This window comes from Gymnogyps californianus, chromosome 1 (genome assembly GCF_018139145.2).
Source record: "Gymnogyps californianus isolate 813 chromosome 1, ASM1813914v2, whole genome shotgun sequence".
NCBI lineage: Eukaryota > Metazoa > Chordata > Aves > Accipitriformes > Cathartidae > Gymnogyps > Gymnogyps californianus.
The window spans coordinates 174207328-174220240 of NC_059471.1; the positions used below are offsets into that span (position 1 = coordinate 174207328).

General features: G+C 40.8%; 1 protein-coding gene across 1 annotated transcript in view; it reads right to left on the bottom strand.

The window, feature by feature from the left end:
• ACSS3 (acyl-CoA synthetase short chain family member 3) overlaps positions 1-5001 on the bottom strand; it is a 97537-nt gene extending 92536 nt beyond the window's left edge. The window contains exon 1 of the mRNA XM_050899937.1: positions 4643-5001. Coding sequence (XP_050755894.1) covers positions 4643-4956 — 314 coding nt within the window. The 5' untranslated portion in view covers positions 4957-5001. The remainder of the gene's footprint in view (positions 1-4642) is intronic.
• Positions 5002-12913: the final 7912 nt, after the last annotated feature.

The following is a 12913-nucleotide window of genomic DNA, read 5'->3' on the forward strand; positions in this document are numbered from 1 at the left end:
CCACATTAGGACCCCCCTGAGCCTCTTTAAAGCTGCCTACAGCAGCCACCTAGGACTTACTGCCTCTTCGTGACTGGGGCTCTGCACCTCCCATCTCACCTTGGCCCTGAGGTGTCACAGAATTTCTGTTTTTTCACAAACAGGAATCTCAAGCACATGCACTTACCTCTTTAATCATACTTTAAAATGACTACTTTATTAACCTTTTAAGGGTAGAAGAGGGCACGAAAGCACTGATCTTCTGTTCATGTTTTACTCTTGGCAAGTCAGTTAGTTAGGTCTTCCATAGCAGGACTCCTGTTACATACAGCTTAATATCTACCATCTACGGCCTGGAATTTTTTTTTACTGTAGTCAGTATTTTTTTGGACGTGACAACAGCCTACTTGCTAGTAATGAAATAAGTATAGTAGTGAAGAAGGCAACACATAATTATGCCTTAATTCACTCAAATATTCAAAAGTTATGCTTTAATTTCCAACACTATCTGCTATCTTAAGAATCAAAGTAGCTATATTCAGAGACAATTTTCAGTCTTCATTCAACAGCTCAGAAGCAAAGATAATTAAGAATAAAAAAAGAAAGTAAAGGCTCTGAATAAAGCTGGCATAGATGCAAAACAAAAAACTACATTAAAATTATTTTGCACCATTACTGTAAAAAAAGCATATTGCTAAAATCCTTTTATGTCATGCAGGGTACATACACTTCTCCAAGCTGGGTTCCCAGGAATCAACTGGATTTTTTTTAATTTTTCTAGATGAAGTGAGAACAGACGCTGAATAAAACGTTAGACAAAACCACGATAATATTATGTTAATTGATCCAGTCATATTTTTTAAAACTGTAAGCAACATTTGAATAGCAATCTGTGCAACATCCCTAAAGTTCAAAGGGGATTTTATATTGCACTTATGTCTTAGAGTCAGAGAAAAAACATAACTTGCAAAATTGCCCTCTGCCTGCACGTTAGGAAAAACTGTTTCCACATTCCTAAAGAAGTACTTGCTTTTACCTTTCTAACAGGAATTCCACAAGATCTCAAAATAATCTGTTCAAATATTTCACTATCTTTAGCATTAAAAAGATTTTTCTTTCTAACATCTAAAATCTACATCTCCCTTGTTACAATTTAAGACTTCCAGTTTTGACCCCTTCAAAGCAAACTCGGAGAACAGTTTTTCCTTCAACTTTGTAGCCAAATTCTACGTGTTTTAAAACTTAGGTCTCCTTTTTGGCTTCTACACCAAACAATTTCAATTCCTTCATCCTTTTCTTGACCAATCATGCTTTTTTGCTGTTCTCATTATTTTTGATGTGGGCAAAGCCAGATGATGTTTTGCACTGTACCAGCCACTGATGCAGGTTAGAACAGTCAATGGTACCTGAGATTACTCCTTCAACAAAACAGCCAGGGGATGGTGACACTGATCACATACCTTTTGGAAATCATTTTGCATCTCACTGACATAATACTGGTATTTCCAATGGCAGAGACTAAAGAAAACGCACAAGGGCATGCTGCATATTTCTTTCATGCTCTTACAGTATTTAGAGAGGACGAATAGCCATTTGCCTTATAGCTACATTTTAAATATGTTAACCACCTCCTTCAACTTCTTCAACCGAAGTAAATGAGACTGGAAAATATATGAGAAGTATCTGTTTCTGTAAGTCTCAGGTTTAGCAACCAAAAACAAAGATACGGGAAAAAATGGATATTTATTAATTGACCTAATAATATGTCTCTGAAACAGGAGACAAATTCTAACTCAAGAAGCACATACACGAACTTCTTAACTCTATTTTTAAGGTCTCCATAAACTGCTTCCTAGGGAAACCTCAGAACTAGAACTACATCTTTACGCTGTTAGACCAGCAAGCTATGTTTTTCTTGGAAGCCTCGCCTCTTCCTCAGTTATGTTCCATCTTTGTTTTCTCTTCAGCATGTCCTCTGAAAGCGCCTCTTGTATCCTCTCTCTCTCTCTTATATTCATTCTTTTCCTCAAAGAACTTATCTATCTGTCATCCTGCTGAGCACACTGAATGCTGGTAACCATCTGGGACTTCAGAGGCATTATAGTACTACACTAGTATCACACACAGCCTGTTATCACTTAAGGTGAACTTAAATAAAAAAAGAAATAAAACTGCATGTTGCACATTAAGACATTAAAGAGGATTACACAAATTTGAATTGCTTAATGTTTTATTATCCACAACAGAGCAACAGATACCTGACATCCAAACAATAATTAGGGCCTGATGTTGAGTCTTCAGCGACTTGCATCTTTGTATAATCCCACAGAATCACAGACCGGTTGAGGTTGGAAGGGACCTCTGGAGGGAAACTGGTCCAACACCCCTGCTCAAGCAGGTCCACTGGAGCCAGTAGACCAGGACCATGTCCAGATGGCTTTTGAATATCTCCAGGGATGGAGACCCCACAACCAACTCTGTGCCAGTGCTCAGTCACCCTCACATTAAAAAAGTGTTTCCTGATGTTCAGAGGGAACCTCCTGTGTTTCAGTTTGTGCCCATTGCCTCTGGTCCTGTCACTGGGCACCACTGAAAAGAGCCTGGCTCCATCTTCTGTACACCTTCCCTTCAGGTATTTGCCCACATTAACGAGATAATTTCAGTCTGCAGCAATCTGCATCCCCAGAGGGAGAAAGATGCAAGTGAGAAGTGAGGCCAGAAAAGACTCCTGGAAGATAAGTCTGACTTCAGCCCATGAAGCTTTATCCAGTTTTCCCTGTTGTAAGGCCAAATAACTTCCACCTGAGCAGTCACAATGCTTTACAAAGACCTAACCATGTTACTTTCAGCAAGCAAGCTTATCACGCTCAGCAAATGAAACCACATTTGTTTGACAGAATCTGATAGCAAACCCATGCTCACTGGCATGTATTATATTCTCATTCCTTAGTTCTTAAAAAGTAACCATTGTATTGACTTCTTCATTATTCTGTTCAGGAATGCCAGAGCCAGTGAGCTTTACTGGTCTTTAATCATAGAATCATAGAATCATTTAGGTTGGAAAAGACCTTTAAGATCATCAAGTCCAACCATTAACCTAACACTGCCAAGTCCACCACTAAACCATGCCCCTAAGCGCCATGTCTACACGCCTTTTAAATACCTCCAGGGATGGTGACTCAACCACTTCCCTGGGCAGCCTGTTCCAATGCTTGATAACCCCTTCAGTGAAGAAATTTTTTCCTAATATCCAATCTAAACCTCCCCTGGCGCAACTTGAGGCCGTTTCCTCTCCTCCTATCACTTGTTAGTTGGGAGAAGAGACCGACACCCACCTTGCTACAACCTCCTTTCAAGTACTTGTAGAGAGTGATTAGGTCTCCTCTGAGCCTCCTTTTCTCCAGAATAACCAACCCCACTTCCCTCAGCCACTCCTCATAGGACTTGCTCTCTAGACCCTAATTATGCAGGCAATCCTACCTGCCCTTTTTGAATAGTGCCATGACCTAGAAATCAAGGTCAGTGGACCCTATCCATCCATTTTAGGACTTCTGACTGTTCTACAGCCCTGCTGACTTAAAGAGATTTATCCTGGCTGGGTGCTGTTTAACATTCAGCTTAAGACATATAAACAATTTTCACTACTAGAGGTGCCAAACAATAACATCAGACACCAATAAGAAAGCAAGCTCCACTCTACTGGTTCTGTATCTCTTTATTCAGGCAGATTTGAGAATGATTAATATTTTTAATTATATTTTTAGAATTATTTTTAAAGTAAAATCAAACCAGAAAAATATAAAAATGGCAAAGAATCTCAATGTACCAAAGATGACCCTCATCCTGCGTTGCCTTTTTTATTCTATATCAGCTTCTCCTTGAGAAAAGATCAAAGAGCATGATGTAAACTTGCTGAAAAAGAGGTGATGGTGCTCAACACAAAATTTTAACAGGTAAATTGCCACTGAGAAAGTACTGAAAATCCTATCCGGTAATTTATAAGGCAGCTAACGTATTCTGTCTCAGGGCAGTTTGCCATTCACCACATGGATATGTATATATTACAATGCCAATGCTTTTGCCAAACATTACCTTAACCACATCCTCTAAATTACGACCTACTTAGATAGTTTATAAGATTAAACAACTCTGAAAGCCACTGTTCCCATGTTTTCATGCACCTGCCTCCCCTGGCACCTGATGCCCGGTTCCCGGTGCTCACAGCAGCCTGTTTCCAATCCAGGCCCAAAAGGGGTCAGATGGGGCAGCATGAGGCGCACTCACCCGCCTCACCCAGACACACACAGACTGACACACGTGTATGTCACACCTGTCACAGTGCAGGCTAACTCCCCTCGCACCCCAACACACTCATCCACGCTGCTTTTAATCATTAAGCTTAACCGAGTGTAATCATTAAACTCCTCCCTGCTCCGCAGCCACCTCCTTCATCAGCTACGGCACACTGACCACCCCAAATACGTGCTGGGGTAGTTTTGTGTTAACCACACGACCTCCACACCCAGCACACCCGCAGCCCCCTCGGCAGGCAGCCCTCCCGGTTACAGCTGAGCTGTGCTCTCCCGCGCCCCGCGAGGGCCCGTCCGGCCCCGGCCCCGGCCTCGGCTCCTCCACCGCACCGGGCGGACACAGGCAGACTCACCAGGAGGCGGTCCCCGGGCGGCCCCTCTCCAGGGCCCGGGCCCAGGGCTTGTACCAGTGGATGTGCTCGGCGGCGGCTCCCCAGACCTTCTCGGGCTCCGCCACGGAGGACCTGAAAACTTCCTCGTACCCGCCCAGCGCCCGGGAGGAGGCGGCGCGGCCGCCGGGCGGCGGGCGGCGGGCAGCGGCGGCCCAGCCCGGGAGCGGGCTCTCCGCGCAGGGCCGTCCCGGCCGCCGCCAGGCACCGCCGCCGCCCCGGCCCGCCGCCGCCCCAACAAGTTTTGGCAGCGCCGCCAGCCTGCCCAGGAAACCCATTTTCCGCGGCCTTCAGGGGAGAGGAGCCGCACAGGCTTCGTTAAGGCTCCAAAAAGCCCTCGGACGGCACAAGACAGAGCGGCGGCGGCAGCTCCGCGGGGCCAGCGGGGCACGGCGGGGCTGTCCCCGCCGCAGGCCGAACCGCCCCCGCCCCGCGTCCGGCGCTGCCCCCGGATGCCGGCTCCCCTCGGCCAGGGGGCGCGGAAGCGGCTCGGAGCAAGGCGGAGAGTCGGGGCCGGCGGCCGCTGCTGCGCCCCGTGAGCTGCGGGAGGGTCGGGGCAGGTGCCGTGTCGGGGTGCCCGGCCCTGTCAGCGCCTGGCTGCGACAGACGGCGGAGAGAGACCGAAAAAGGAAAGACCGAAAACCGCGGATTATTTTTGACTTGATGAGTTGCATGAGATGTAGCCATAATGCTCCTCAAGTATTTATTTTGAAAGACATTCCTGCTTTGAGAAAACTTCCCTGTGATAAATGAGGCATACTGTTTGTACCCGGAAGAAAAGTTTGTTCTCTTTTCCAGAAGACCTTCATCATCTGTAGTGGATCTTTTGTTTTGCACATCTTGGCATATATTTAGAAACCGTCCTGAGTTTCGGTGGTAATGTTTCAAAGTATTATAATACACAAGTCAGCTAAGACATACACCAGCTTCAAAGATGTTATTTTGTCCCTTATGAAATTATTTTAGTGCTATAATAGGTCTATCCATTACAGGTCTCTCAGGAAATTCTTCCTACAAACACATTATAAAAATGTCATATGGCTAAGGGGAACGCTATAATGTTTTATATTCATGGTTAACTTAGGCATCTGTTGCCCAACTGTTCTTGAATTAGTGCAATAGGAACATAACAATATATCACATTGCATGTAAAGGAATAAGGGGATGAGAAGAACTAGACTGTTTACACACTGCAGTAGGTTTAATAAATGAAATCAATTTTTTATCCTGGCTCAAAAAACAAGAGGGGTGGAGGATTTGGCCTGTAGAGTTCAAGTTCATCAGAACTTCTAGGTCACCTTCAAAATCACTAATAGTCTCAGCATAAAGACTCGCTGCTGCTTCTGTTTCTGAGGCAAATATAATTAGCTCACTGAGAGTTTCCCATGGCTTGCAGAGGCCATTAGCATTGCCCAGTGCTGTATGAACTACCTGTCCCGCACTGCACTGCAGTTCACCTCTCTTTCCTCCCCATCAGTGCCACAATAACATACAGCCCTGAGTAGTATAATGTGATTTCTAAAATGTCCAAGTTAAGGATCAGAGACTTATTTCTAAAAAGAAGTTAATATCCCCAAAACCTAAAACACCTGAAGGACTAAGTGGACATTTTATGAAAACTTCCCTACTGCAAGGGTAAAGGCTACAGCATGCCAACAAAGCAAGAAAATAAAGAATACATTTCTCATAAAAAAAGAAAAAAAATACATGTTCTCAAATGTAATAATTTTATGATTACATTTGAGAACATCACTTTCTCACACACTTTCACCACTGTGACAGGACAATTGCTGTCAATAGAGTCCACTAGCCAAAATTTAAAAAATAAATAAATAAATAAAAATAGAGAAGCTTGCAGAGACTGTAAACACTGTGACACCATGACAGCCCTGAAATCAGATGCCATTGCTGGATGCCTGCTAGTATTGCATGCATTGTACAAATGTGCCTGAAGAACACAACTTCCCGGTCAGGTCACGTATAGTTGATCTTAGAATTTTAAAAATATTCCCAGAACTGTATCTTTTATTTCCGACCTTTACGATGGCTAGGCTACTTTTGACTTAAGAGAACCATTCTGACTGAAAATTGTTGTGGAAACATGAATAATTTTTTTTGGTGCCTGCTCAGAAATCGGCACACGCAGCCTTAGACTTGAGGGTGTTCGCAAGCCCACTGTGTGGCTGAATCCAGTGCAAGGACTGTCTACCTGAGGCATGCAACTGGTGGACTTAACGAGAGGTATCAATTGCCTCAGCCCGATTTGTGAAGCCCATTCCCCCAAATCAAGTTGTTAGAGGTACATTATGTCCACTGCCGAGGAGTAACTCTTCACATTAATTGCCTGACAAGGTACCTTCTTTGGATCACCGACGCTTTGATGCCTGTCTAGTTAGGAAGGGACCTATAGCAATTGGATGCAGCCAGCCTCTGGGTGGTGATAGCAACCTGTTTCTGAGCTGGAACAACATCTCCCTTTTTCCTACCGGGGAGAAAACTGTCGAGGCCAGGCTAGCTAAAATATTTAAGTATGTGTATTCTGTAAGGTGTTAGTTGTAGGCACTAACACTGAAAGAAGTATCCTGAGATTTAAACACCTAATGGGTTGTGTCTGGTGATGCCTAACGTTTCTTGTGGTGTTGAAGAGCAATGCTAACCATTTTTCCACTCTGTCCATAGTGTGTGTTTAATGTGAAGGTATAAGCATTTGGCAAAGGAATTTGCATTGCAACAGTAAATGCTCTGGTATTCATTTTGAATATACGTCCTGCTAGAAATTATACACCAGAGGTGTATGGGATACAAATGAACTTAATCGGAACATGAAATGCATTAAATTCCTATTTTAGCTAACATCCTAATATCTGTTTCCTGAAGGAATGTTTCTAATGAGTATCTGTGGAACATACATCATTGATTAAACTCATCACAGCCCATACTGATAGCTAAAAGAGTAAAGAAGGGATTGCTAGTTCTCCCAATTGCATGCTAGTAATTTAAGGTTCACTTACAAATGCCATTATAGCAGATTTCTGAACTGATGAATTTTCCCTCTAAGGATTTTTTTCTTTTTTGCAAAACTTGATGCTCCTGAAATTCACACTCAACAAAGAATTTTGAAATAATGTCAAGTGATCCGTGTAGCAATTACCCTTGTAGCTGTAGACTTCATTGAAAAACATATGTATGTTTCTAGACATAGATCTAGCAAAGAACAAACTGTGAAACATGGCCTGGGTACTTCCGCAATTGCAAAATAATTTATCTGAAGCCTTTCTTTCATTTAAAAAAGCATTTTTTCTGCAACTGTATCCTTTAGTGTAAGGCATGCATGTTTGAAGATACATGTATGTTGAAAAAAGATTAGCAGAAAAGTATTACAAATATCATCTGTATACAAAATGCTCTGACTGTCCGAGTGTACAAGACTTCCAAACTTTGGTAATTCAAATTTCAGTCAGAGTCCTTTTGTAAGCACAAAGTAAAACTGTAGTTAACGAATTAGTACATATGTTAAATCACTTTGCTATGGTTCTATACCACCTTTTGTCCAACTCTTAGGACTGTATTTATCCCAAAGAACTGCCAGTCTTGTATGAATAAGTTTCACAGTCCTGTATAGCATTGATGTCTAAAAAATAGAGGCAGTCACAGTTTTCTACAATATGCAGTAGTGTGCAGAGTTAAGTTCAAGTCAAAATAAACTTTTCCATTTTCCTGAAAAGTGATGGAAGTAGTAGTAGTAACCGGCACCTTCTAAGGTACATTAGTAGATATAATTATTCTTCCAGTTTAATATCCAGTCTTAGAATATTAAACATATCGCAGCTTTACTTGGAATCCACTAAAAATCTTGTACAAAATTCAAAATAATTCAATTATTACTTGAAAAAATCATATTTTGATAGAACTTTTCAAGTAGCTATTTTGACTATTTTTAGTGAATATAAAAGATGGCATGGTTTGTTCTGCAATAGTAAGACCTGGTCATAGGGAAAACCAAACCAAACCAAATCAAGCAAACAAAAACAAAACAAAAAACCCCACAAATACCTGTACTCACCACTCTTCTTTGTTTGACTGCTACCTTCAAGCCTAAAGGTGCCTTCATGTCAGAGGTCTTAGGTATACTTAGTTTTTGCAGCACTCAGAATAGTGATGCAGTGCTGAAATCAATGTGTCCATGGTGGACCACCCATCTGCCCGCTGAAGTGCTGGGAATTCATGACCTTCTGTTTATTTCTGCCTTCTGGAAATGAGTATGTGGTGTGCTGGGAGACAAATGATAAGAACTTACAAAAATGCTAAAATATCTGTCTCTGCAGGCAGACGCCACTTTTTACAGACCTCTGGAAAGTGCTGAAATGAAATGAAAGTCTGACTCAATCCAGGTGACAATGAGTTAGAGATCCTCTGGGATGAAAATGTGATTTTAGTATCAATTATTACTGATGTTATCATTTGATTCCTCCCCAAGGAGGTCTTACAGTTCAGGACAACCTGTATTTCATCCATATTTTTCCAGATCTAAGTTTGTTTCAGAAAGCTTCTCGGGCGTATGCTGAGCTTTATTCATGTAAGTAATCTTACTCACATCAGACCCTGCTAAATCTGAGTCAAATATCCAGACAACTTTGATAAAACTCTGCTGGGCAATGAACTTTCATACTTTTAAGTTCTAAGAAGACTTTGAAAATGTGAGAAGCAAAACCAGGATTGTTTTCAAACAAAACCTCAATGAAAAAAGGAGGATTTCTTAATTTTTAAAAAACACTAAAAAAGCCAACACACCACCTAACAAATCAAGAACATGAAAGCAAAATACTTTCATGCCAAAGCAAAATTTATGATATGTTCTTCAGTATTTAGGCACACTTGAGGAAAAGAGTCCATGGTAAATTCCATGGAGGACAAGTAGAATTTTAGCTTCTACTTTGCATTTCTGCTGTTGTGGATTTAACTTACAAACTTGATGATGTAATGGTATAAAGACTGTCATTGAACTTTGATTTTTAGGTAACCCATGTCCCTGAGCTGCCCAGCTTCCTGAAATTGCGGATTATTGACTATTTGTCTCTACAAGAGTAAAATCTGCTGTTTTATCCAAAGCTATTCCCGTTTCTTTGATACGCCTCTACCACTGTTTTCCAGATCACTGCATCAGAACCATCACAGGCACAAGCACTGTTATTACAAAACCTTCAACATGCAATACATATTCTTTGAAGGGGACAAAAGGACTTCAGGCGCTGGCATTCTTATTGATGTTCCTTTTGAACTTGATAACAAAAATAACCATGGATTTTGCAACTGCTTTTTTACCCAGAAAGTTGTCTTTTTCACAGAACTACGAAAGATTCCATTAGCCCTCAACCTAAGTGTTAATGTCACTATTGGCATAAAAATAAAGTAATTTTAAAATTACCTAGTATATCAATGTTTCTTATCAGCAACACTTTCTCAAATTGAGAATACAGCCCAAGAAGTATGAAGAAGTTAGCCAGTACTGGAGGAACTCTATGCTTAAAAATTGCAATGACTCTAAGTCCTATTTTCAACCTTCCTTGCCTAAGATAAAACAGGAAAGCTGATTTTTCCCAGAATATCCAGACTTGCCTGGGTCTAAGGTACAGAGATTCTGTCTCCTGTTTTGGAGGGGTTGAGGAGGGTGAGGGGGATATGGCTTGTATGTAGCTGAAGATGGAAAGAAAAAGACATATGCTTGAGATTTTCAAAACAATACCTAAAATCTAGTACTGGGCTGCTTTTGCACTCAAAGCTCTGCGTTTCACACAAGAGCTCTGGGTGCATGAGGAGTGCAGAATTTGCATTATTGGCTGGGCTAAAGACTCCTAGGACACTCCTAGGAGCACAGAGTTAGTTGGCACAGCTTTAGTATTTATCTCGTCGCCTGTCACATCCCTCTGCAAGAAGCTATCAGTCATATTGCAAGAGCAGTAAACTTGCCTAGGAGCCTGCCCCATGGCAACTTATGGCTCAGCATATTGCCAGATACTGAAGGGCCTCCTTTTGTATAACTGACATTGGCTTCGTCTGCTCCATTTCTGGTTATCTCCCAAAGTTTCATTCTTGCAATCCCATTCTCAACAGTTGCTGGATTTTGTCCTTGTGACATATTTCATGATCCTTATTCCAATACATAACTATATTCACTGCATGACAAGAAAAGCTAATGTTCAAACACTGTGGCAATGTGCTGGTTTAGTTCATCTGCAGAATTATCTTGCAAGCAAACAAGAAATTAACACCTAAATTGACTAAGTGCAAAGTCAATAGCATATTTCATTACAACAGTCATTTATTAATGTGTGCTATATTTTTAAGAATGCAAGTTCATCCAGAGCCATACAACAAATAATTCTGTGAATTTCTTGAATGATCCCAGTTTCGAGCAGCTCAGACTGGTGAAGAATGGATGAAATTTCACAGCAGCTTAGGGAAGAAATAGTAGTTGTCACTCAGTTTGCCCCAAATAACATCAGTAATAATCTCTGGAAATAGCTTTTTCTATAGCTCATCATGCAAATTAGCATGTCACAGGATTCTGGAAGAATCTAAATAAGAAAAATAGGCATGAATTCAGGCCCAAGAATCATTATATGAAGCAGAAAAACTCTTACTGGTAAGCCAGCAGCAAAACCATATGGCCAAATACATTCAGTTGTACATTCAAGTCCACATTTTCTCATGGCCTCACTCTCTTATGGTGCTGAACTAGGCTGCCAGACATTTACATTTGCACCCTCAGAAATACAATTCCTGAATTAAATTTCATGGCTATGGGGATTTTAGATTGCAAGGTAAAATTTTAGACTTGCTAAATCTAGAGGCCAAAAGTCATTGACTATAACAGAGCAGAGGCTACATGCCCACCCTCAAGATACTGTTTTTTATTAATTTACAGTCTCTATAGTTATTTATACTAGTGTAAAATGAGTATAACAGATTCATGGACACTTATGCTACTTTTCACACATCAAGGAGAAATTCAAGGTAAAAGGCAGTGAAGAATCTTCTGCCATGAGATAACCTATTTAAGTAAGCTCTCTGGAAGTGAAAAAAGGCAGGAAAACCAATTTCTCTGTCAAATCAGTGTCACAGAAGTGGAATTCAATGAGGCAGACATCCCAAATTGAAACCTGGTCATTTGCCTTATCACCGATGTCCTATTTTTCCTTCTCCAAGCACTCTGAGGTTTACTCAAAGTACCTATACAGTTCTGCTTTTTCAGGGTCAAAGGAAGGAATTTCAACATGCACACTGCATATTCAAATATTTGCTCACTCCTGTTAAAGGAAAGTAGTCAATGACTTCTAGGTATATGTTTTAGATAGTGCACAATATTGGCTCTTCAGGATTTATTTTTCAGTAATAGCTTTAGGAGGCTTATACTCAATATTTCTGCTCTCCCTCTATAGAACACTATCATATTTCATACAAAACAAACAAAAAAGCATCCTTCTTTGTAATAATTGGAAAAGCCAGATGGCATCTTCTGTAAAATTCAATTCCCAAAAAGTTGACCTATTTTCTTGACAGTTAACATATTTAATGAAAAATGAACTCACGGGATTCTGTTTTCCCAATAACAATATTTGCTCCCTTTTTACACCATTTGTGGTTTGCTACTAAAGGTCTTCTTTCCTTTTAGTTAATAATAGGTAAATGTGGAAAACAAAAGCTAAAAACCTATCCCTTCTCATTCTGGCACTAACAAAGACGTGACAGGAGATAAAACATCATGAATAAAATAGAAAAGCTTGCTATTTCTGCTTGCTAACTGCACCATAACCAAATATCACAGGGTTCAGTATTAATACCTATACAAACAATCTAGACCCTGTGAGCTACACAGTCTCTGACCAACCTGAACTACTTTTTAAATTGTAAGAAAGAACTTGTTATAAAGAGTATGAAACTATTGTGGATATTTTCCAAGTCTAATTTGATCAGCCCTTACTTTCTATGTCTGGCAATCAAGAGTTTTGAACACTAGGAAAAATGATGAATACCAAATCATCTGTCCTTCCAAAGCTAACAGCATGCTTAACTTTTTTAGGACAACTACAGGGTGGTTTTCTGTATCATCACTACCTAGTTTGTTACAGGGTTTTACCAGTCTTAAAAATCTTCAGATCCAAGGATCCCCCTGTATAGGAAAACATTCCAATCATACACATTTCTTTACATTTTAGTAACAAAACAGCCTGACTA